This window comes from Macaca thibetana, chromosome 3, assembly GCF_024542745.1.
Source record: "Macaca thibetana thibetana isolate TM-01 chromosome 3, ASM2454274v1, whole genome shotgun sequence".
NCBI classification, from domain to species: Eukaryota; Metazoa; Chordata; class Mammalia; order Primates; family Cercopithecidae; genus Macaca; species Macaca thibetana.
Genome location: NC_065580.1, coordinates 9008512 through 9033731, shown reverse-complemented (window position 1 = coordinate 9033731; position 25220 = coordinate 9008512). Strand labels below are relative to the sequence as shown.

Genomic DNA, 25220 nt, shown 5'->3' with positions numbered 1-25220 from the left:
AATGGACAGCTAAGGCTCAAACTCTCTGATGGCTTATAAGCAAGAGTTTTTAAGGCAGGAGTGGGGAGGTTTCAAAGTGAGTTAGAGGCTGAGGAATTTCTGGAACTTCCTTATCCATTTTCTGGTTCCAGTCTGTCTGAAGTCTACGTGCTGGGATTGTCACGTGGTGACATTGGTGGGGGTCCTGGCTCCTGAAAAACAACTCAAGGATATATGTCAAGATATTATCTTTAGGCTGGGCATGGTGGCTCATGCCTGTAATCCCAGCACTTTGGGAGGCTGAGGCGGGTGGATCACCTGAGGTCAGGAGTTCAAGACCAGCGTGGCCAACATGGTGAAACCCCGTCTCTACTAAAAGTACAAAATTAGCCGGTTGTGGTGACAGGCCCCTGTAGTCCCAGCTACTAGGGAGGCTGAGGCAGGAGAATTGCTTGAACCCGGGAGGCGGAGGTTGCCGTGAGCCGAGATGGTGCCACTGCACTCCAGGCTGGGCAAGAGAGTAAGACCTTGTCTCAAAAAAAAAAAAAAAAAAAAAAAAAAAAAAAAAACCACACACACCAAAAAACAAAACAAAACAAAAAAAGTTTCAAAAATTCTGTGTTATCTTTAGTATTCTTTCTTGCTTAGCGGGTTATTTATTTATTTATTTATTTTTTTTTTTTTTTTTGAGGAAGCTAATCTCGGCTCACTGCAAGCTCCGCCTCCCGGGTTCCCGCCATTCTCCTGCCTCAGTGCGCCGGCTAATTTTTTGTATTTTTAGTAGAGACGGGGTTTCACTGTACTCGATCTCCTGACTGTGATCCGCCCGCCTCGGCCTCCCAAAGTGCTGGGATTACATTACTTTCTTGCTTAGCGGGTTATTTATTTATTTACTTCCCCAATTCCTGGCTGCAGGGCTAGCTAGGTGCCTGGAATTTCCCTCGAATGGGCTCACATTTTTCTTTATTCTCATGCTTTTCAAGTGATGGGCAGAACCCAGCAGGCTCCTAGGAGGGGTCTCTGAGGCTGGGCACCGTGGCTCACGCCTGTAATCCCAGCACTTTGGGAGGCCAAGGCAAGTGGATCACCCGAGGTCAGGAGTTTGAGACCAGCCTGACCAACATGGAGAAACCCTGTCTCTACTAAAAATACAAAATTAGCGGGGCGCAGTGGTGCATGCCTGTAGTCCCAGCTACTCAGGAGACTGAGGCAAGAGAATCACTTGAACCCCAGAGGCAGAGGTTGCAGTGAGCTGAGATTGCGCCATCGCACTCCAGCCTGGGCAACAACTCTGCCTCAAAAAAAAAAAAAAAAAAAAAAAAGAAAGAAAAAAAGAGGGTCTCTGCTCCATCTCAAGGTCAGGTCAGACTTTTCAGGTGTCAGTTGCTAGGCAGGAAAGGGGGGCTGATTTGGTTCTGTCCTACAGTGCCTCCCTGGCCAGCCTGTTGTAGGACTCCCGGTTTCTGTGAGCAGTCACCCTGTATGCATCCCTGAATTGGTGGTTTCATACAAATTTGAGTACCTGTTTTTACCAGGCATTAATAGGTTCTTTTCTTGCCTGTGTTAGTAATTTCTGCATATATCTCCAGCATTTAGCACAGAGCACATAAGAATAACCACAACTTGTTGACGTGAGTGGCACCTGGTGAAGTTTACCTAAATTATCTCATGAGTCCTTGTGTGGGAGGTAGTCTTCTTTTATATAGGAAAACATTTGTCCACAGTCATATAACTGGTAATCACCAGAGGCAGATTCAAATTCAAGTCTGTCTGACTCCTGAAACCTGTGCTCTTGACAACTGCTGTGTACTTAGTGGATGAATGCTGTGTGCTGCTGTTTTTGGTTAAGATAAGTATTAAATGCCAACTGTGTGGGTGGGGCTTAAAGTGTGTAGGATGGAAAGAACAGCTTCAAAGCTCCATATTGGTTTATGGGGTCACTTAAAAACCTGTGTAATTGATGGCAAATTATCTGTCAAAGCCTGGAAACAGAGGGTGTGGTCTCAAGAAAGCCCCAGTCACATTTTTTCTCTTTGAGGGAACACAGGGTTTCCAGGGAAGGGGAGATGGCCAGGAAAGAGTAGGCCGATGTCTGGAAATGATGGGCAGGGAGCAGGGGCAGGTCCTTGGGTTGGCATCTAGGTTAGTATTGGAGGCATTAGGGACAAGGATGAGGGTGAGAAGGGATCTAACCAGGGGTCCTAACCTTTTGAAAAATCCCGTTTAAAGGAAATAGTCTAGGATATGGGGAAAGTGGGGTGTGGGTGTCCTCAGTGCTTCGCTGCCCACTGCTTGTTGTGGGGTTGGGAAAGAGGTCCACAGGACAGAAAGGTCACACAAGTGGCCTTGAGGGGACTGGTAAAGCAGGAATAGAGTCAAATTGTGCATGGTTCCTTCCTGAGTTCCTTGATGGGTGGCCCAGTGGTTCTCAAGCCCTTGCTCTGCCTGGTTCATCACCATAGCAGTCACTGGGGAGGACTGCCTGGGTTGTAGGGGTCTGCTGGCAGGAGCTGCCCTCCTCTTCTGAAGAATCCACAGTTTTTGTTTTCTTCTACAATTACAAAAGCATTAAATTATCTTTAAAAATAAATAATTCAGATCTATTTAATGTGAATGCTCTCCTTCATTCCCCTATTCCACTCCCCAAATCCTTTTTGTTTACACTGTGAAAAGTTTGAGGAATATTCTCCTAACATTTTTTCCCGTGAATTTGCAAACACACAAGCAGCCTCTCCCCTCAGCTTTTTTTTTTTTTCTTCTTAATGGAAATAGGATCCCAGAGGTTCTCCATTCTTTCCACCTCTGAAATACCCTTGGTCATGGGATGCCAATCTGGAGGAAGTCTGCTCTGTAAGGAGGAAACAGGCCCAGAGGGTGGAAGTGACCCCCATCAGTGGGGGTCCTGATTTCTGAAAAACAACTCAAGGACATATGTCAAGATGTCATCTTCAGTTTCTATGAGGAAGCTAACATTTTGTGACTCTTATTTGGGTACTATTGTTTAAACTATTACTACTTTCTTGCTTAGCAGGTCATTCATTCACTTCCCTAACTGCTGGTTGCAGGGCTAGCTAGGTGCCTGGAATCTCCCTTGAAGGGACTCAAATGTTTCTTTATTTTCGTGCATTGAATGGGGGGCTGGTGGCAGACCCCTAGGAGAGGTTCCTGCTCTGTCTCAACACTTGTAGCCAGTGGCAAATCTGGAACTAGAATACTGGTCTCAGAAACAGGAATGTATTCCACAAGCCTTTGTAGAACCTCTTCTAGGTACTCTTCCAGAAAATAAGCTAGGTGTGGTGGTGCATGCCAGTAGTCTCAGGTATAGTGGAGGTGGGAGGATCCCTTGAGGCCCAGAGTTTGAGGCTGAAGAGCATTATGATTGTGCCTGTGAATAGCCACTGTACTTTAGCCTGGGAAACATAGCAAGACCCCGTCTCTAAAAAAATAAACAGGAGAATGAGACTCTAAAGTGTTGATAGCTAGTGATGTGTGGCCTCTTTATAGGGTGTGTATGATTTTGTATTTTACAAATCCTTCTATAGATAATATAACCAAATTAACGGTAAAAACTCAGTAACGTGTGCAGGCAACTAGAAAATTATTAACCCTATTTTATAGATGAATAAGTCAAAGTCCAGAAACAGAAAAGTATCTTTTATAAAAAGTACACATGAAGTTAGTGACAAAATCGAATCTCAGTCCCCAGGTCCTGCTGTGCTACTGAGGCTAAACCGCAGCCGGGCCTGTGGCAAATGTTTAATCAGCTGTTGACTGAAGAAAATAAGGTCCGCCTGCCCAACAGCAACCGTTTGTACAAAGTCTCAAGGCCCAGCTTCTGTCTGTATCTACCTCATGCCCCAGAGGCAGCTTCTAGCAGCTCTGGAGAGAATCCAGCCAGTAGGAGTTGATCCAGCTGCGCCCCCTTTGAGGGAGAAGTGTGAGGAATTTCCTTACAATGGGGTGGGGAGTTGAGAAGATACTCTTCGTTGAAGGTCTGGCAGTCTGGACCGGGTTGGCAGCTGGGCTGAAAGGATTCTGCTCATGGGAGCCCTACCTAGTAACCCGACCTAGTAACGTAACCTCAGAGCGGTTCCTCAGCTAGAAAACAAAGGGATTGGGCCGAGCGAGGGCCTGCAATCCCAGCACTTTGGGAGGCCGAGGCCGCAGGGTCACTTAAACCCAAGAGTTCGAGACCAGCCTGGGCAACATGGCGAGACCACCGTCTCTACAAAAAATTAAAAAATTAGCAGGGCGGGAGGATCGGCTGAGCCACGGGTTCGAGGCTGCACTGAGCCATGATCGCGCCCCTGGGGACAAAGCGAGACCACATCCCCAAAACAGAAAACGAAAATATCGAGTATAATGATTTCTAAGGTCCCTCGTAGTGAACCCTAAAAGTTATCACACCCTACGGTGGGGCTGTCGCGGCTTGAGGGCAGCCACAGCCTCAGCCGGGGTTTCTGTCCGGGTCCTGATGGGTCCCCAGCAGGGAGAAACAGCGTCCGGTGCGCTGAGGCGCTCGGCGAACGTGCGCTGAGTTCAGGCGTTACAACGGGGTCGCAGTCTGAGTCCGGGCCTGGCAGGGGTGCCAGGACGCCGCCAGCCATCTGGAGCCCGAACTCCCGAGATCTCCTCCCCGGGGCCCAGCGACCCCGCGGCCGGCTGCTAGCGCGTTCACGGCGCCCGGGCCTTGCGCGCCCACTGGGGCCGAGGTCAGCCCTCCCCCCTCGGTTATTGGCTCCAGAGAACAAAGGGGCCGCCCCGCGGGCTGCTCCGATAGGGCCTGCCGGGTCATCTGAGCGGCGCAGCCAATGGGGTGGCAGGGCGGCCCCGGGGATGGCCAGGCCCGCCAGCCAATCAGACACCCGTACCCGCCCCGCCTGCCCCGGGAATGGCCAGGGCCGGGAGCCCGGTGCCCAAGTCGCCCTCGGGGTGGCAGTTCCCGTTAACCTTAGCCACAAAGTCAAAGGTATTTATTTCCCCGTCGCCTCCCTCCGAGTCCCTCTGCATTTCGGGCGGGGAGGGGCGGTGCGAGGGATGGACCAGCGCCCGGCCCCGCTCCTCCTGTGCTGCCTCCGCCCGGCTCGGGCTGGGGCGGAGTGATGGGGCGGGGACCTGGGGTGCCCCGAGCCCCGCGCGTCCTCCGAGCCCGCGCGTCCCCCGAGCCCCGGGTCTCAAGCGTTTCCCCTGCCCCCACACAGCCGAGGGGAAAGGGGCGCGGCCGAGGGTGGGGAGGGCCCCAGGCCAGGGCAGCGAGGTCGGGAGGGAGGCTAGTGAGGACGGAGGGAGGACGCGGTGGCGAGTAGAGGGGTCGCCCGCGGGCGGCCCCTCCTGGGCTGTCCCGTTGTTCCGAGTTCCCGGTTCCTGTCCGTCTCCCTGATAGATCAGCTTCTGGGGGCGGGAACCCCAGTGCTCGCTGCAGAGTGACAGACACATAGTAGGTGCTCAATAAATGTGTGATTAAACGAGCGGGGATAAGGATTGGGGGTGGAGATAAGTGAGAGGGAAGCACCGCAGAAGTTGGAAGGGTGTGGTGTCGGGTGTGGCGGAGAACTCCTCTCCAGGAAGATGGGCACAGCAGCCGCGAATTCGGTGGGGTGGGTGCGGGCATCCCCTCTGTGAAGAACGTTGAGGATATCTATCTACATGTGGAACGTGTGGAGATGGGGCCTCCTTCAGCCTTTTGAGCAAGATGATCTGAACTGGGGCTGGGTGTGGTCAGAGCCCCAGGGGCTGGAGGCCGACGACAGTCCAAGGCTTCACAGCCAACTGTTCCCATGTTCATCTGTAAAATGAAGAGATTAGATGGCAGTTGTCTCCTTTCAGGCTGAAGGTTTCATGCTTCCTTGCTTCAAATCTGTTTTGTACTGAAATTTCTTTAAGTGTTCCCTGGTGACAGTTTTTATTAATGGATTACTGTGTGTGGGGCCTGTACTGGGTGCAGGGGAGCGAGAAGGACCCCGTGTTAAGATGCATGTAGTCTTGTGCAGACTAACAAAATATTGATGACGATGATGATTCCATGTAGATGGTCCTGGGTGCACAGGTTAAACAGAGAAGGGGCTCCTGGCTGAGCCTGGTGTGTCCAAAAAGGCTTCCTGGTCAAAGCGATCCCTAATCTGGACTGGGAAGGGGAGAATTGAGCAAGGGCCTTCCAACGTTGGTCACAGGGTGCGAGGACATGGTGAGTTCAAGAGCCACGAGAGCATGGGGCATGTCGGGGTGCAATGGGGAAAGATGAGCAGAGTTGAATTCTCAGTTCCCCCTTATCTGAGGTGTGTGTGCCAGCAATTCCATTTGGTGGGGGTCTGGGTTTCTGAAAAACAACCCAAGGACATACTCTAAGATGTTACCTTTAGTTTGTATAGGCAACCACACATCTCGTGTGGTCGGACTTCCTTGCTGTTGTTTTAGCTACAATTACTTTATCAGGTTGCACATTTACTTCTCAGGACCAGCTAGGTGCCTGGAATTTCCCTGGAAAGAACTCAAGATTTTCCTTTATTTTCATGACTGGAGGGCGCAGCAGGTGCCTGAAGGGGTCCCTGCTCCATCTCACTTTCGTTTTCCAAGGTCCTTTGGATGCAGCAAGGGATGGAAACGTGTTTATTAATTAAAATGTGACACCTGTTCAGAGACTGTTAGCAGCTGGGTTTGTCCTCGACCTTCAGCTCAGATCCAGGCCCTGACAGGTTCCTGAGTATTAGACTTGGGGCAGAGGAATGTTAAGTGCAGCTCTCGCCTCTGAAGGGAGGTGGCTGAGGAGGAGGGGGCAGGGCTGTGGGGCAGGGGAGGTGTGGGTGGGACAGTTCCAGCAAGGGTGTTTACCTCTGGCCGGTGAAGGAAGTCTTGGAAGGAGGTACCTCAGGATCATGGCTGGGGTTGAATTGGGGACCTCTGGGAGGTGGGCAGGCAGAGTGGATAAGGCAAGTGACCTGGCTGCATGCAGATCAGGTCTCCTGGGAATGTTGACAGGAGCAAAGTAAAGCCATGAAACCTGGCTGGCTGTTCATACCCTGAGGTGCAGTTCTTAGAACCCTGAATGGGGAGCGGGTGATGGCAACAGCAATGACCTAAATCGAATTTGTCTTGCACCTTGGGAATGTCTCTGAGAGTCCTCTCACACTGTTCGCATCCCGCCATCCCTCCCCCCACCGCCCCTGCCCCACTCAATATAACCATTCTATACCACGAGCAAGTGTTATTTCCATTTTTAGGTGGGGAAACTGAGGCCCAGAGAAGGAGAGTGGTTTGCCTGGGATCACGTGGCTAACTAGAAGCAAACCCAATCTCAGTCCCTCTCTGGAGCTTTTCAACGGCCTTTTCCACTATGGCCTGCTCTTTGGGTGGGATGGCGGCCTGCCCTTTCCCCTGGCTCCCCTCCTCTGTTCCCTCCCCAGATTGAGGACTGGGGTGTTTGAGAGACTGAGGTCTGGAGATGGTGGAGTAGAAAGAGGGGAAGGGTCAGGGTTGGGAGAGTGGTCACAGTGGGGGTGGCCTTGTGCTGAGTGGGATCCGGGAAGTTGGAGAGGAGCAGGGTGGGTCATGGTGGGTGGGACAGGGGAGTTGTGGTGGGAGGCTGATGCTGGATGTGGGGATGGAGGCCTCCAGGTGGGGGAGGGGATGCCCACCTGGTTTGGGCTGGGACCTCTGGGAGGGGCATGCGGAACTGCCCTGGTAAGTGGAGGGCTTTACAGACAGTGCCACAACCAGAGCCGTGGCAAACCCTCTTCCTCCTGCGGGGTGGAGTGTGGAGGCTCCTGTGTGGCGCTGGGGGCCTCTGAGATTCCCAAGTGGCTGGAAGGAGTAATGGCTTAGGAAGAGTGAGCAGCAGCGGGGACAGTGGCAGAGAGGCTTGCACAGACACTGCCCGGTGCATCCAGCTCAGGCTTGCTGCCCTGTGGTACTCCTCCCAAACTCAGAGAGCAGGTATTTCCATTCACCCGTGCCATCAGGAACCTGAGCTCAAAGCCCTACAATGACTGGCCAGGGACTAGCAGCGGCTCAGTGATGGGTGGGCTGGGACTTGGGACTCCTGACTAAGACATGGGGTCCTGAGGGGAGAAACCAGGAAGGGTGGCCTTGAGAAGGCCATCCCTGCCAGCCTCAGGCAGTGGGCTTCGGGCGGGAGACTAGGGCTGAGGAGCCAGCCAGGTGGCGGCTCAGGTCACCCAAAGCTGACTGAAGGGGAGAGGACCCGTTGCATCCCCTTGGGCCAGAGCCCACAGGCCAGGCCCTGGAGGATCTCAGGCTGCACCAGGCTTGCTGGACACAGGCTCATTGTCTCTAGGGCTTTCTGTCTTGCTGTAACGCCTCTCCAGCCAGCTGCAGCTCCTGCTGACCTATCCCACCCGGCACAGGTCATCCAATGGTGACTCGCGGCCCAGCCTCCTGGCTCGATGAGGGTATGTTGCTTCTGTTTCTACCTCTCTGAGTTCTTTCCCTTGGAGCAAGTGGGCGTGATAGGATGGCCATGGGTGTACAAGGATACTTGTGTCGTGGGTGACTTTGCATTTCTGTGTTTGTAGGTGTGCTGTGCAATGATTTGTGCTGACCTGGTTCACAGTGGCATATTTGTGTGTCTGTGGATCTGTAGGTGTGTCTGTGAGTTTAAAAAAATATCTCACATTCTCTATTTGCATAGACAGTTTTGCAGGTGTTCTCATGTAGTTTTGTGTCTTTGAACTTTTGTTTACTTAGCTGTATTTAGATATGATTGTATCTGGGTATGTTTGTGTGTGGTTTACATCAGTTTCTCATGTCCCTTTGGTCATATATTTAAATTAAAACCATCTGCTGTTAACTGAAATCAGGCAGAGAATACCATTGCCTGGTCCTGAGGGATTTCTTGATAGTGACAGAAGACTGGAGCCTGAGGAGCCACCTCTTGAGTCCTCCATTGTTTCATTCACTCATTCTTACATTCATTGAATACACATTACACACCTTCTACATGTGAGGGATGTGCAGGCATGGGAGCAAGCCCCCGTTCCCTGGGGCTGACTTGAGTGAGGGGGTCTCACAGGGAGAGAGAACTAGGTGAGGACATAGCAGGAATGGGCTGGGGGAGAGGGCAGGGAGGCTCTGGGGACCAGGTGGAGTTGGGAAGGACGAGGCCATAGAAGGGGGCAGCATGGGCAGGGAGGCATTGGCTGGGCATGGGCTGGGACTGGGGAGGCCAGTTTCTGTGGAGGTCTCCTACAGAAGACCAGCTGAGCAGTGCCCAGCAAGTGAGGACCTGCTGGGACCTCAGGGCTGAGAAGGGCCTGATACTGGGCCTTTGGCTGGGGTTTGGGGAGCTGCCCCCACCCACCAAAGCCTTAGCGCCTGGTGGTGGATCCTGCTCGCGCTCCACTGGCAGCAGATGATACCTGCGGCATGGTCTGCTTCTCACTGCCCGACCTGGGGCGCTGAGGCTGTGAGAGCTGTGCTGGGCTGGTGGGAGGTTCCAGGGGCGGCGATGGGGACGACCTTGCCTCTTTCTGGCCTGTGGCCTTTCTCCTCCCCCAGCTGCTGTCTGGCCTCCCCGCCCCCAAGTCTCTGCCACAACCAAAGCTCCTTTGTTGCCTCCCCCTGCCCCGGGCCTCTCCACCTGCTGCTAGCTCAATCCCCTCTTTGTGTGGTTGGTCCTCAGTTGTCATGGCAGCTGGGCCCAGGCTGAGGCCTGCCCACTGTCGGGCTCTTACTGAACTGCAGCCTGACCCGGTGCGGGGAGGGCCGGGCCAGAGCCAGGTGTGGGAAGGGCCCCTGTGTGTCCTGCTCCCCTCAGAGCCCGAAGGGCAGCAGAGAAGAAAGGTGGTCCGGTAGGGGTCCAGGGTCCCTTGTGCGATAGACGAAGCGGCCTTCCAAGACTCGGTGTGGGCACTGGTGGCAGATGGCGCGTCTGGCCCTTGATGCCTGTCTTCCAGCCGGGGGGGGGGCTTTGCTGGGCAGCCTGCTCACCTGGCTCCTGGGTGTCTCCAGGTGGCTGAGGACGTGTCAGGATGGTGGGTTAGGAGGGGCCCGCCATGCGCAGAGCAGAGCGAAAGGCAGAATAGGAGAGAAGCTTAGGGTGGAGACATGTGGTGTCTGGCCAGCCCAGAATGTGTCACATGGAGGGCTTTCCTGGATTTTGTCTGTAGGACACCTGCTGTGCCATTTCCCAGACATAGCCCACCTGAGCACACAGGTAGAGGCGGGTCCTCAAAGACTTGGCCTCCCCTTATTCCTGTCTTCTGTTTCCCCCTTGAATTTCTCACTTCTTCCTCTTGGGTCCTCTTCCTTCTGTCTCCACTTCTGTTCTTATGTAAGCCACAAGCTGTTTCTCCTCGAGCCCTGGTATGGCCCGAGGCAGAGGCACTGAGGCTTGAGGCAGGAGCTGCTCTGTGAGGTCCTGGACAGTGGAAGGCCTGCTACTACCCGGAGTGGCTGTTAGGTCCTAATACCTCTTGGGAGGCAGGGTGGGTGAAGGAGGACTGTCTTTGATTTGCCTTGGAGGTCTCACTTTGTGTAGACCCAGGCCCATCCTTCTGTCCTCCTGAATTTCTGGCCTGGGCTCTGCCCTCCTCAGTCTGAGTTCCCCTTACCAAGGTGGCTTCTCTGTCCACTAGCCCCTTTGCGCCTCTTTAGGTGGATGCTAAGTCCAGTTGGTGAGAGGTTTCCCAAGATGTGGCATGCAGAAGCTCACAGAGTGGCCCTGAGGGAGGAGGGTGGCATGGGAGGGAGGAGCCCCCAGCACCCATCAGAGCCCCACCAGGGGCCCCTCCAGCCCCCTTCCCCACTGCTCACCTTTTCCCTGCACCACAAGCAGGTTCGAGTGTCGGTAAGAAACCATAGTAGGCATGCTTACAGACCCCTGTAGGGGAAATAGAAGTGAAAACAAAATCGCTTGCAAACCCAGAAAAGCTCTTTGCAAAAGTAGAAGAGAAAAACAGTTTTTAAAAGATTGAATGTGCATGAAACCAGAATGTGGTGCGCACCACAGACAATCCCCTGAGTGACTGCGAAGATGGGAGCTCTCAGCCTGCATATAGCCAGCGCGTGCAGCCCGTTACAGACACGTTCCGAGGGTAAACAGCCACCAGCCCTCCAGCAAGAGGACTGGACATTACCATTTGCCACACGCAGGTCATCCCAAATTCACGTGGTAATTGGAGTGACCATCTGTGTTAGCTAATTGCCTTTACCCACAGCAAAAATAAAGTTCTCATATTTTTATGGCAGGAGATAGGCTTGTGATTTGGAGCCAGGCGCCTGCTGAAGTTAGGCTCCTACCCTCCCATGGAGACTGGGAGGCAGGGGTAGTGTCTTCCTTGATCTTTACATTTCAAAGAAGTGGCCCCCAGGACCTTGGGAAAGACAGTCCTGGGTTGTAATGTTGGCAGAAGGCTTATTTAGCTTTTTTTTTGAGACAGAGTCTCACTCTGTCACAATCTCGGCTCACTGTAACCTCTGCCTCCTGAGTTCAAACAATTTTCCTGACTCAGCTTCCCGAGTAGCTGGGATTACAGGCGTGTGCCACTATGCCCAGCTAAGTTTTATATTTTTAATAGAGACAGGGTTTCCCCACGTTGGCCAGGCTTGTCTCAAACTCCTGACCTCAGGTGATCTACCCACCTCAGCCTCCCAAAGTGCTGGGTTTACAGGCATGAACCACCGCGCCCAGCCTTATTTAACTTTTAAAAAGATTTATTTCTACTTGAGGAGCATTTACTGCAAAAATAAAAAATAAAAAAAAAAATCACATACATCTCAAAAAGACAGAGATAGAGCTTATTAATTAGAAGTTTCTAAACTGCTCTTGAAAAAGGGGGTATCTCGTCCTCTCTTTGTACGAGGGAAAATGACTTTCTGCATTTTCTAGATTCATATTCACCCCTCCCGCCATGTCTCTTGTCAGGGTCCAGATCCCCAGTCTGGGTGTGTGCTCCCCAGTGTCTGGGCTCTGAAGGGGACCTGGGAGAGGTAGGCTGGGTCTCTGCGAGGCTCTTGGGGCCTGGGTGGGTGTTTCTGTGAGGGTGGCCGAACCAGGGTGCCTGGGAGGAAGGGCTGACTGAAATCTGGAAGAGCCCCTCCCTTGAGGCAACAAGAAGGACGAGCTGCGCATCTCCGTGGGGCAGCCACGTCTTTGCTCTGCTAGGGGGTACAGGCGCACGGGACCACATCCCTGTCCTTAGGAGAGGCGCGCCCCCAGCGAGGAGGAGGAGTCTTCAGGCTGCACAGCTCCTGGCCAGGTGGAGCAGCACATTCCTGCCACCTGCGTTTGTTACAGGCCCTCTGTATGCCCTCTGCTCTGGGCCCTGAGAATCCGGTGGCAAGCATGAAGAGCTCCTGGCCTTGGTGTGGTGGGGAACAGACAAGTTAAGATCACTTCGGGTGGCAAAAATGTTAGAGAGCAAACGGGAAGTGGAGTTAGGCTGGTGACTGTATATAGAAGCGCCAGGGGCCGGCACGGTGGCTCACGCCTGTAATCCCAGCACTTTGGTAGGCCGAGGTGGGTGGATCACAAGGTCAGGAGTTCGAGACCGGCCTGGCCAATATGGTGAAACCCCATCTCTACTAAAAATACAAAAAATTAGCTGGGCGTGGTGGCGGGCGCCTGTCATCCCAGCTACTTGGGAGGCTGAGGCAGGAAAATGGTGTGAACCTGGGAGGCGGAGCTTGCAGTGAGCCGAGATCTTGCCACTGCACTGCAGCCTGGGAGACAGAGCAAGACTCCATCTCAAAAAAAACAAAACAAAAAAAAGATGAATCCTAGATCAGCGAACGGGGCATGGGCTTTGCAATGCCCAGTTGACCGTGTGTGTTCTTGTATGGAGACGGCTGGCTCCGAAGCTCCCCAGAGGGGTTTGTGCTAGAACATGGATGAGGACTTTGAAAGAGGGGGCTGGTGACTGAGGAAACATGTAGGGCCGTTCTGCCTTCCAGGTGCGTTCCTCGTGGTCAGTTGCAGACATATCTCTAACCTTACTCCAGGCTCCTGCTTCTCAGGTGTGGCGTCCATCACACGCTGCCCTGCGGATGTTGAGGGTGTGGGCTCTGGTGTGGGTGTTAGAAGACCTGGGATTTTGTCCAGCTCTGCCGTTCATCACCTCCATGACTCTGGGCACATCAGGGGTCCTTCATGGTCTCAGTTTCCTCTTTCGTAAAATGGGAATTAGGGCTCTTTTACTTTCTCAGCAGGTATGCGTACAATGAAAGAGCCCCTGCCCACGTCGAATGTGGCCATGGATAGAAAAGCTCTTTGGAAAAGAGAGTGCTTTATGGGATGGGAGGGGGGCTGGGGACCCTGAGTTCTGTCCTTATCCCACAGGCCCATTCTCTTTCTTCTGCTTCTCTTTCTGACAGATGACAGGAAAGGGACATAGCCGGTGTTGATGCTGGGAGGCCTCCAGGGATGGAGGGTGGCCTGGCTGGTGACCGCACAGGTAAGAGAGAAGAGAGAGGAGGCAGGGGAGCCAGGGTCTCCTCCGCTGAGGTCGCGTGCCCTCATCTTTTCTGAAGCCAGGCGCAAGCCAACGCCCTCAGCCAGTAGCTAGTACATCCTATTGATGCAGAATTTGAGGGTGGGGACCAGGGCTTGGACAGCCATGTCAAAGAATGGAACAATGACAGAGGCTATGGGAGCTCAAAAAATGACAAAGCCTGGTCCATTAACTTGCCTGGCAAGGGGACACATGTGCACCCATGCCTTGTAGAAATTGAGGTGTTATTTACACGCTAGAACAGGGAGTTTGTGGGGTTATACTAATTAGGCATGGAAAGCTGGCACTCTAGGTAGGACAGTTGGAACAAAGCTGTGGCTCATGAGTCAGGACAGTGTCTTCAGTTCAGTCCATTTATGCTTCCTGGAGGTCACTCAGAGTTCAGGGTCCTTATTGGCTAAGCCGCTTAGAGCTGGTTGTGATGAAATACACGCTGCCAGTGGAAAATTTCCCCGCACAGTCATGTGCTTTTGACTGGAGCCCCTGCCCAGCATCCCTGTGCCTGAGGTGGAGCAGCCCGTGGCGTCTGTGAGTAGCACTTGCAGCCCTTTCTGGCATGCCCTGTCGCATGTGGTGTGTGGCCTGGCTGCAGTGGCGTGTGGCCCGGCTGCAGAAGGGCTCTAGGCCCCTCAGCAGGGTTGAGTCCAGAGCACGCCGGGCACCCTTGGGAGCCCTGCCCTTCGGCACAGTGTGACTCGGGTTTCTTTACCTCCCTCTCCACTCCCGGGGAATTGCCCCATAGACCTCAGGGCCCCTGCCTCATTGCCCCTGTGGGAAGAACCGCCTCCCCTCCCAGGAATATCATGTCAGGAGACCCAAGACTGAGACAAAAATCAGGCAGTGGGGTGAAGGAGAAACGTGGCCACAAGTGCAAAGCGTGGCAGTGTGGTATGTGGACACAGACCCTCAGGGAGCCTAGCCATGCACCTGCGTGCCTGTCTGAGGAGCCAGGTGCGTGACAGGAGCACCCTAGCTGCACGTGTGTTTTGGAAATTCCAGTGGAACTTAGAGTGCAGCGTGTTATAGAAGGCTCTTTCCCTACACAGACTCATACATGGGATCCTGAGTCACTGTGAGGTTGCTCTGGTTGATGTGAGCTGTGGAGTCAGCCGGGGCCCTCTCTCCTCTCTATGGCAGCTTCTGGGGAACCCTGTGGTTTTAGGGAAGAGTTTGGAAAACACTAGCCTAGACTCCTGGAGACACGGAGGCGTGTGGGGACTGGCCTCTGGCCAGACTGAGGGAACCACTCATTTGGAGGACCCTGTTTTTCAGACAATTGACAGCTTACCCCTTTTAAGCAACTTTTAATTTTTATTTGTGTGTGTGTGTGTTTTATTGTGGCAAAATATGCATGATATTCACCATTGTAACCATTTTTAAGTGTACGGTTCAGTGGCATTAGTACATTCAGTGTTTAGCCTTCACCGCCATCTATTTCCAGAACATTTTCATCACCTGGGAAACTGTACTCATTAAGCAATAATCTGTGCTTTGCACCTTTTAATTTTATCGGAACCATTAAAACCTAAAACATGATTCTTTTCATGATGACTGAGGAGTGGTGCCATTATTTCAGGACTCTCCACGGGCAGGCCAGTGGCCTGCGCTCTTCATATGGATACCTGAACCCTCGGGAGTGTGCCTGGGGATGCTGGAGCCCCAGCACACTCCACCTCAGCTCCAGGGCCTCCAGGGATGCTGCTGGGCTTAGCACCTCACCCAACCCAATCATTTATGTCTGCCAGGGGTCCTTTGGCAGGTGGATGTGACGGCACTGTCCTGGCATCCTGGGGCTTTCTGGCCCGCAGTCATCTTTCTGGCTGGAGAGGGCTGAGGGGGAACCAGCCATCAGCCACCTGATGGACACAGCACAACCACCAGTCTCAGATTGGTGTAACTCATCCTGGATCATCCCTGTGTGCATTTGTAGAGACATATGGTTTAATTTTTTTTTTTTTTTTTTTTGAGACGGAGTCTTGCTCTGTCGCCCAGGCTGGAGTGCAGTGGCCGGATCTCAGCTCACTGCAAGCTCCGCCTCCCGGGTTCACGCCATTCTCCTGCCTCAGCCTCCCGAGTAGCTGGGACTACAGGCGTCCGCCACATCGCCCGGCTAGTTTTTTGTTATTTTTTAGTAGAGACGGGGTTTCACCATGTTAGCCAGGATGGTCTCGATCTCCTGACCTCGTGATCCACCCGTCTCGACCTCCCAAAGTGCTAGGATTACAGGCTTGAGCCACCGCGCCCGGCTGAATGGTTTAATTTTTTATGAATTCAATCAGATGATTCATATGGTTTTTCAACTTGTTTTTTGCTTTCTCTTAAAATGTTTTGAGAATCTTTTCATATTGGCATATATAGTTCTTTTCCATTCTTTTTAGTCGATGCATAGTATTCCATATTATGAAGGGAACTATTTTTTAGGATAATTAAGTTATTTTTCATTGTTTGCTAATTACAAAGAACACTTCAGTGAATATTCCTGGACATTCCTCTTTACACTCGTATGTCAGTATTTCTTAGGTGAACACGTGGGATGGAATTGCTGGCTGGAAAGGGCCAGAAGGCTCTCCACACTTCTAATTTTAATAAACACTGTCAGATTGTCCTCCACAAATTCTGCCCCAGTTTATGCTCTCAGATTACCCATGTGTATACTAGTTCTTCTGTGTAGTGTCCACACATATTGTAAAGTAGAGGTATTATTGATTTTTTAAATTTTTGTTGGTATGAGGGGTTGAAAGATGCTACACTTTTAGTTTGCATTTTGTTGATGACTAGTGGGGTTGAACTTCTTTTTTTTTTTTTTTTTTTTTGAGACGGAGTCTCGCTCTGTCACCCAGGCTGGATTGCAGTGGCCGGATCTCAGCTCACTGCAAGCTCCGCCTCCCCGGGTTCACGCCATTCTCCTGCCTCAGCCTCCTGAGTAGCTGGGACTACAGGCGCCGGCCACTTTGCCCGGCTAGTTTTTTTTGTATTTTTTTTAGTAGAGACGGGTTTTCACTGGGTTAGCCAGGATGGTCTCGATCTCCTGACCTCGTGATCCACCCGTCTCGGCCTCCCAAAGTGCTGGGATTACAGGCTTGAGCCACCGCGCCCGGCCCAGAACTTCTTTTTATCATGTATAGGAGTCTGTTTTATAGTCTGGATACTAAGCATTTGTTCTATATCTGCACATATTTTTTCCTGGACTTGCACTGTCTAGCACATGGCCTAGCCATATAGAACTCTTCTAGTTTAAGTTTAGGTTTAAATCAACTTAAGTATGGCCAGGCGCGGTGGCTCACGCCTGAAATCCCAGCACTTTGGGAGGCCGAGTTGGGTGGATCACCTGAGGTCAGGAGTTTGAGACCACCCTGGCCAACATGGTGAAACCCCATCTCTACTAAAAATACAAAAATTAGCTGGGCATGGTGGCGGGCGCATGTAATCCCAGCTACTTGGGAGGCTGAGGCAGGAGAATCACTTGAACCTCAGAAGTAGAGGCTGCAGTGAGCCAAGATCGCGCCATTGCACTCTAGCCTGGGTGACTAAGGGTAACTCTGTCTCAAAAATAAATAAATAAATATTAATTAATTAACTTAAATACAATTAAAAATGTCATTTCTTAATTGCACTAGTCACATTTCAAGTGCTCAGTAAACATATGTGGCTTAAGAGCTCAGATGTAAACTGTTTCCACTATTGCAGAAGGTTCTATGGGAAAATGCTGCTCTAAATTCCCATTTCTTTTTTCTTCTTCTTTTTTTTGAGATAGAGTTTTTGCTTTTGTTGCCCAGGCTGGAGTGCGGTGGTGCAATATCATCTCACTGCAACCTCTGCCTCCCTGGTTCAAGTGATTTTCCTGCCTAAGCCTCCTGAATAGCTGGGATTGCAGGCACGCACCACCACACCCAGCTAATTTTTTTGGATTTTTAGTAGAGACGGGGTTTCACCATGTTGGCCAGGCTGGTCTTGAACTCCTGACCTCAGGTGATTCTCCCGCCTCAGCCTCCCAAATTGTTGGGATTAATGGCGTGAACCACTGCATCTGGCCAAAATTTCCATTTCTGTCAGACTTATGTTTATGGTATCTTTTGTCATACAGATGTTTTAAATTTAGTTTTTATCTTTTGTATCCTGTTTAAGAAGGCTTTTAATTATCTCTGGATTCTAAGCAAATTCTCCCAATTCTTCTAATACTTCCATTTTCTTTTTTAAGCTGGCACTTAAGTCCATCTGGAACTGATTTTTATAAACAATCTGCACTGAGAATCTAACTTAAATATTTTCCCCAAAGAGAGGGTTGTTTCTAAGTCAATGAATAGCCTTTTTCCATTGACTTGGAATGTCTCTTGTATCATGTATCAAATGGTTCTGTTCCATTGGCCTATTTATCTATGATGTGTACTGTACATTATTGTAATGATTGTATTTAGCATTTTTACTTCTATTTTTTGTGGATGAGAATCTGACTTGCAGCCTTAAGTCACCAAGCCCACCATGGAACAGCCATGCCAGTAACAATAACAACGGTGTCAGTCAAGAGTTGGGTTTTATTTTCTTTTTTTCCCAAATGGATCTCTCTCTCTCTTTCTCTCTGTCGCTCCCTCGCTCACTCACTCTCTCTCTCTCGCAGTACAGTGGCACGATCAGGGCTCACTGCAGCCTCAGCCTCCTGGACTCAAGCAGTCCTCCCACCTCAGCCTCCAGAGTAGCTGGGACTACAGGTGTGCACCACCACACCCAGCTAATTTAATAAATTTTTTATATAGACAGGTGTTACTATGTTGCCTAGGCTGGTCTTCAACTCCTGCACTTAGGCAATCCTCTTGCCTTAGCGTCCCAAAGTGCTGGGGTTACAGGCAAGAGCCACTGTGTCTAACCTAGACTTTATATTTTAGAGCAGTTTTAGCTTTACAGAAAAATTGTGAAGAAAGTAGAGTTCTCCTATACCTTAGCTCCAGTTTCTCCTATTATTAACATTTTGCATTCGTGTGGTACATTTATTAAAACTGATGAACCAATATAGATACATTTTTATTACCTGAAGTCTATAATTGACAATAGGGTTCTCTCGATCTTGTACCTTACATGGGTTTTGACAAAGGCATAATGTCCTGTATCACTATTAGAGCATCATACAGAATATTTCACTGCCCCCCAAGTCCCCTGTGCTCTACCTGTTCATCTCTCCCTGCCCTCCAACCCCGGGCTACCACTGGTTTTTCAATTCTCTCTGTAGTTTTGCCCTTTCCAGAATGTCATATATTTGGAGTCATACAGTGTGTAGCCTTTTACATTGGTGTCTTTCACCTAGAAGTTTGCATGTAGGGCACCTCCATGGCTTTTTTGACTTCATAGCTTATTTCTTTTTATTGTTGACGAATATTCCATCATGCGAGTTATCCATTCACCCATTGAAGGACATTGTGGTTACTGCCAAGTTCTGGCAGTTAGGAATAAAGCTATAAAAATCCATGTGTAGTTTTTTGTATGGACAGAGGTTTTCAGCTCTTTTGGGTAAATACCTAGGAAAGCGACTGCTGGATTGGATGGTAAGCCTGTATTTAGCTTTGTAAGAAACTGCTGAACTGCCTTCCAGAGTGGTGGCAGCACTTCGCATTTCCACCAGGAAGGAACGAGCCCCTGTTGCTGCTCAGCCTCACTGTATGCACATGCCAGTGATCTGGATTCTAGCCACTCTCATTTATTTGATTTGATTTTTATTTTTTTTGAGACAGAGTTTTGCTCTTGTTGCCCAGGCTGTAGAGCAATGGTGTGATCTCAGCTTGCTGCCGGGTTCAAGTGATTCTCCTCCCTCAGCCTTCTGAGTAGCTGGGATTACAGGTGCCTGCCACCACCCCTGGCTAATTTTTTGTATTTGTAGTAGAGATGGGGTTTCACCATGTTGGCCAGGCTGGTCTTGAATTCCTGACCTCAGGTGATCCACCCGCCTCGGCCTCCCAAAGTGCTGGGATTACACACATGAGCCACCGTGCCCAGCCATTCATTCTATTCTATTCAATTCTAGCCATTCATATGTGTAGGGTAGTAGCATTTTTGCTTTTAATGTCATATAAGCCAAAGTCGTCTTTGTTCATTTTTAGGATTTTCTGGGCAATTTGTATAGATGATATATGTTACAATTTACTTAAATCGGATTACACTGAATTTAAACATTATTTCAGAGTGAAGAACATCTTAGCTCCTCATCTAAGAATATGATATATTGCTCCTTTCATTTAGTTTTATCTCTTTAGTAAAGTTTAAAAGTTTTCTTTATATAAGTTTTGCATGTTTATTAGGTATATTCCTAGTTACTTGTGTTGACATTTTTTAAAAAGTGATTTTTGTATGGTTTTGTACCAGGCAATCTTGCTGAACTCTTATTTCTATTTCTCAGTGGATTCCCTTGCACATTCCAGGTTGTTAATAATCATAAGCAAATGGCAGTTTCCTCTCCTTTCCCGTGTTGATGCATTTCTCTTTGTTTTCCCCTCTGCCTTGGCTAGTTCCTCAAGGACAGCCAACTGATTTCAGGGATGGTGAGCATTGCATGTTGTTGCTGACTGTAATGGGCTTCTAATCTTTTGCCTTTGGTTATAATGTTTGCTGTAATTTCTAGAGTACATTCTTTGATTCTTTGTCAACTTAGTTTCCTCTATTCTTAGTTTGCTAGGAGCTTTCTTCTCTCTTTCTCTCTCTCTCTGTCTCTCTCTCCCTCCCTCTCTCTCCTACCCTCCTCCCTCCCTCTCATCTTCCTCCTCCTCTACCTTCTCCCTCCTTCGAACCTTTCCTCTAGAAATAATGTTCAATTTTATCGTATGACTTTTTCACATCTATTGGGAGTTTTTTCACTTTTAATAAGGTAACGTTATAAATTATATTGGGCCATGTTTGCTTTCCTGGGGAAAATCTCAGCAAGGTTAGGGTATGTTATTATTTTAATACCACTGAACTTGCTTTGCTAATGTTTGTGTCTCTGTTCAAAGAATGATAAACCTTTTGCCCACCGCCATTCTTGTCTTGGGTTGATACTGGAGTTATGCTAACCTTGTAGATTTCTCTTTCCCTTTGCTCCTATTCATTGTAGTAGTTTATATAAGGTGTACATGGTCCTTCCCTTGAGGCTTTAGCAGCACCTGTTTATACAGTTACAGAGCCTGTTACCCATTTTTGAGGTAGACTGAGATGTTCTCAGGCTCTTTTAGTCGTTTATGTCGTCAGATTTTCCACCTACTCTTGGGTCAGTTTTAATTTACGTTTTCTTGCAAAATCTTCTATTGTATATAGATTTTCAAATTTATTTATATAAAGTCCATATATAGTATTTGGGGATTTTCAGAATCCTTTTTGCAGCTACATGTCCCTTATCTATAATCTGTTTTTATCTTTATTAATGCTGTTCTTCTACCTCCTTTGGGGTTATTTTGTTGTCTTTGTAACATTGACATCTGTTTAAAGATTTTTCTCTTTTCTTTGTTCACAGCTGTTTTATTCCACCTACTTTTTATTACATGTAAACCTTTTTGGAAATGTGCATAGATCACAAGCTCTATAAATTCTTGTACAGCACACATTCCCCTGTAACTAGCACCCACATCAATGGAGAACATTGCCAGAACCTCAGAGCCCATGCTGCCTTCCACCTACAGTGCCCTCTGTAATAGGGCATTATCCTGACTTCTAACTCTTGGTTTCATTTTGCCGGCTTCTCCTCTTCACATAAATGGAATCACACAGTAAGCATTCTTTAGTGTCCTTATGGCTTCTTATTCTGAGCTAGGAAAACAAACTGCCTCTGTAGACTTGTGTATGGCCCAAGATGTGGGCTGGGAGCAGTGGGTGTGGGACCCTCGAGAGCAAAGTGGATTAGGTTTAACACAAAGGCAAGGCGACACCTCTTTTGGATGCTGAGGTCTTTCTTTCTGGCCTACTTTCTTGTTCTTGGTTTTGTTGAAGGAAGATGAATTGCCAGACAGCCAAGGTCCCAGCAGGTGAAGTGTTCCCCCACCATGGCTTCTGCCTTGGAGCAGGGGCCCCGCCGGTATAGACGGTGATGCAGTGACCCAGGGTTTGGTCTCCCTGACCACTGAGGACTGGGCATGCCTTTGCTTAGAAAGCTTCCAGCACATGGATCCTCTTAGAAAAATAATGGTATGTTTTGCAGCTTGGCCACTTTCTCCTTGCCCCTTGGGTCAGCAGATTTCACTGGATTGGTTTCTTTAACCTTCTCTGCATCTCCTGGGCCTCAGGGTGGAGAAGGTAGAGCAGCCAGCGTCTCAGGGATCCTGTGACCTGGGCACCCGAGTAATTCATTTATGATTCCTTTCTTGTATTTTTCTCCTTCACTCCTTTCTATATCTTAACCTGCCCTTGTTGTCCTTTCTGCCTTCCTTACTCTTTTTTCTTCTCTTGCCCCTGTTTTCTTCTGTTCGTTTTAAAATCTTTCCCTTCTGCCTTTTCTCGTGCTCTCTTTTCAGCCCTTCTCTGCCTTCCCACACCCCTTCCCTCTCGCTCCTTCTCTCCATCCCACCTAGCGGAGCAGCAGTGACCTTTCTCCCTCCTCTCTCCTGCTTGCCTCTGGCAGGAGCTGGGCTGGTGATGAAGGTCAAGCAGGAGAAGCCGGAGCGGCTGCTGCAGATACTGGCACCGCAGGTTATGCTTGCGGAGAAGGACAAGGAGAACATCTTCCAGCAGCACCCGGGCCTCCCGCCATGCCAGACCATGGGGCGGCCTCGAGCCCTGGGGGGACAGGAGGAGTCTGGGAGTCCAAGGTGGGCCCCTCCCACTGAGCATGATGCGGGGCTGGCAGGCCGGGCTCCCGGGTCAGCCTCCGGTCCCCTGAGCCCCTCGCTTTCCGCCGGCGAGGGTCACTTTGTGTGCCTGGACTGCGGGAAGAGGTTCAGCTGGTGGTCGTCCCTGAAAATCCACCAGCGCACCCACACCGGGGAGAAGCCGTACCTCTGCGGCAAGTGTGGCAAGAGCTTCAGCCAGAAGCCGAACCTGGCGCGCCACCAGCGGCACCACACTGGTGAGCGACCCTTCTGCTGCCCCGAGTGCGCGCGGCGCTTCAGCCAGAAGCAGCACCTGCTGAAGCACCAGAAGACCCACTCCCGGCCCGCCACCCACTCGTGCCCCGAGTGCGAGCGTTGCTTCCGTCACCAGGTGGGCCTCCGCATCCACCAGCGCGCGCACGCCCGGGACCGCCAGGGCTCCCGCGCCGGCCTGCACGAGCTGCTTCGGGACGCGGCGGCGCGCAGGGCCTGTCGCCTGCGGCCGGGGCCGCCGCGGGGGCGCCCCGAGTGGGCCTGGCTGGGGCTCTGCCAGGGCTGGTGGGGCCAGCCTGGGGCCCGGACCGCGGTCTCCGGCCCCTCGGGGCCGGGCGAGCCGCGCCAGTTCATCTGCAACGAGTGTGGCAAGAGCTTCACCTGGTGGTCGTCGCTGAACATCCACCAGCGCATCCATACTGGCGAGCGGCCCTATGCGTGCCCCGAGTGCGGCCGCCGCTTCAGCCAGAAGCCCAACCTGACAAGGCACCTGCGCAACCACACGGGCGAGCGCCCGCACCCCTGCCCGCACTGCGGCCGCGGCTTCCGCCAGAAGCAGCACCTGCTCAAGCACCTGCGCACGCACCTGCCTGGCGCCCAGGCCGCGCCCTGCCCCAGCTGCGGTAAAAGCTGCCGCAGCCGCGCCGCACTGCGCGCCCACCAGCGCGCCCACGCTGCCGCTGAGCCCGCCGTTCCGGCCGGGGAACCGGGCGACCAGCTGCAGGCCGAGGCCATCCCAGGCTTGGCCGCGCGGCCGCGGAGCTCCCAACGGTCCCCAGGGGCCCGGGACGCGCTGTGGGGCCGGGGACGCGCGGGCCTCACCGGGCCTGGCGAGCCGCGCCAGTTCATCTGCAACGAGTGCGGCAAGAGCTTCTCGTGGTGGTCGGCGCTCACCATCCACCAGCGCATCCACACTGGCGAGCGGCCCTACCCGTGCCCCGAGTGCGGCCGCCGCTTCAGCCAGAAGCCCAATCTGACGCGGCACCGGCGCAACCACACAGGCGAGCGGCCCTACCTGTGTCCCGCCTGCGGCCGCGGCTTCAGCCAGAAGCAGCATCTGCTCAAGCACCAGCGTGTACATCGCGCGGCCCCTGCATGCAGCCCCAAGGAGGAGGCGCGCTAGTGGACGGGACCTCAGCGGACCCGTGGTGGTGCGGGGGATGTTTGTGGGGTGTGTGTGGGGAGTGGGTGTGGCCAGGATTGCTGGCTCTTAGAACTCCCCATAGCAGGACCGGTAGATTCCTCAAGGCGCTGAAGGGCTGAGAATAGTTCTAGAAGGGCCCAAGAGGGTGCTGGGAAAGGTCCCAGCGTGGGTTGAGGGAGGAGGAGGAGGGAAGATCCGAGTTCCTCACCGCGGGCCCGGATGTGACCACCCTCTTCAGAGGTTGGACCCCAGGCTTCAAGCAGCGAGTGAGGGGCCTGTTGGGGACGCTGGGAAAGTCTCCTGGTGTGAAGTGGCTGAGGTCTGGACTAGTCAGCTGCAGCACCAGCTGGTCCTGCCCACGCTTCAGGATGGCCAGGGGCTGCCCCTGTAGGAGAGTTGCCAAGACTCGGTGATACCAAGGATGGAAGCCAGAAGCTGTGGCGAGGGAGAGCCAAGCATATTCCCAGCACTAGGGCCAGAGCTGGCACGTCGTAGGAATCCAATAAATATTTTTGGAAGGAGTGAGTGGTTTTATGTCCTTCTCCATCCCTGCCTGCCCCCTGCCCAGGGTGTGTGTGTGGTTGGGCCCGACTGTAGAACTGGTATGCGTGTGATGGTCAGGCAGGCACGAGCCGGGTGGGCTCTGCTGAGGCTTGGCTACCTGAGGAGGTAGCTGTGCAGGAGAGAGCCAGACACGCTGCTCCCACTCCTGTCTGGGGCATGTCTGAAGTGGGCTGGCTGACTTGACTGGCTTGGATCCTTATCAGTCTGGTGTTGCAGAAGAGAAAATGGATGGAATATTCCCCATGGTCTCACTTGCCTTTCTGAACCACCCTGGCTGAAGCTGAAGCCCGGGTCTGTGTGTGCTCAGAGCTCCATTTGCCCAAGGCTAGGGGCACAGCACTCCCCATGCCCAGATCTCGCCAGGGGTGTTTTCCTTCTTCCCCTCTCCAAGTCAGTTTAGTCTCTTCCCACAAACCCTCCTCGGCCTCCTGCCCCAAGAGGTCACCCCTTACACACTTCCAAAGCAGGGTTGTCTGAGCCCCTGGCGCTGACAGAAGAGCCCAGGGCTCCAGCCCAGGCTGTGGCCGCAGATGGTATCTTCCCAGAGGAGAGGAGGGAATTGGAGAGGGTGGTGATGGGTGTTGGGGTGCCAGGGTTGGGTAGCTGGGAGGTAGGAGGAAGAAACCACCCCACCATGGCTCTGGAGAAGGAAGAAGTACACCTGCCCACGTCTCACAGCCCAGATCCTTCTCTGTATGCAGGGAAGTGTCATCTTCTGGGAGCTGCCACCGTTCAGCCTGGCTTCTGGTCACTGTTCTTTAATCCTCTATATCTGGAAAAAACTCCAGTTGTAGATCTACGGAAGGACATAGGAAGGTGATGGGTGGACCAGGAGGGCCGCCCTGACTGTTACGGCTTACCAGGGTAACAGTGCCGATGATGGTTAGCACTCGGCCAGGGCTGCTGCATCCCCGAGCAGTTCTTTGATCACAAACCATGCAGTGTGAAATCACACGGGGTGTTGTACGCCAGGGTTGCTACCACCTGCTTGAGCATTCAGCACTTAGGACCACGGGAAACCAAACCAGAAGGGTTTTCCTG

At 51.8% G+C, this 25220-nt stretch overlaps 2 protein-coding genes across 3 annotated transcripts in view; one reads left to right on the top strand and one right to left on the bottom strand.

Annotated features, from left to right (window-relative positions):
- ZNF775 (zinc finger protein 775) overlaps positions 1 to 24137 on the top strand; it is a 153796-nt gene extending 129659 nt beyond the window's left edge. The window contains exons 2-4 of one of the 2 annotated variants that reach the window (XM_050785880.1): positions 4879 to 4948; positions 13306 to 13385; positions 22012 to 24137. In XM_050785880.1, coding sequence (XP_050641837.1) covers positions 13355 to 13385; positions 22012 to 23594 — 1614 coding nt within the window. In that variant the 5' untranslated portion in view covers positions 4879 to 4948; positions 13306 to 13354 and the 3' untranslated portion in view covers positions 23595 to 24137. Of the gene's footprint in view, positions 1 to 4851; positions 4949 to 13305; positions 13386 to 22011 lie in introns of those variants that run through there. The other variant, XM_050785879.1, reaches the window with a different exon arrangement.
- The window catches only part of RARRES2 (retinoic acid receptor responder 2), a 647965-nt gene that overhangs the window by 32689 nt on the left and 590056 nt on the right, over positions 1 to 25220 (bottom strand). The gene's annotated exons all lie outside the window — the stretch shown is intronic.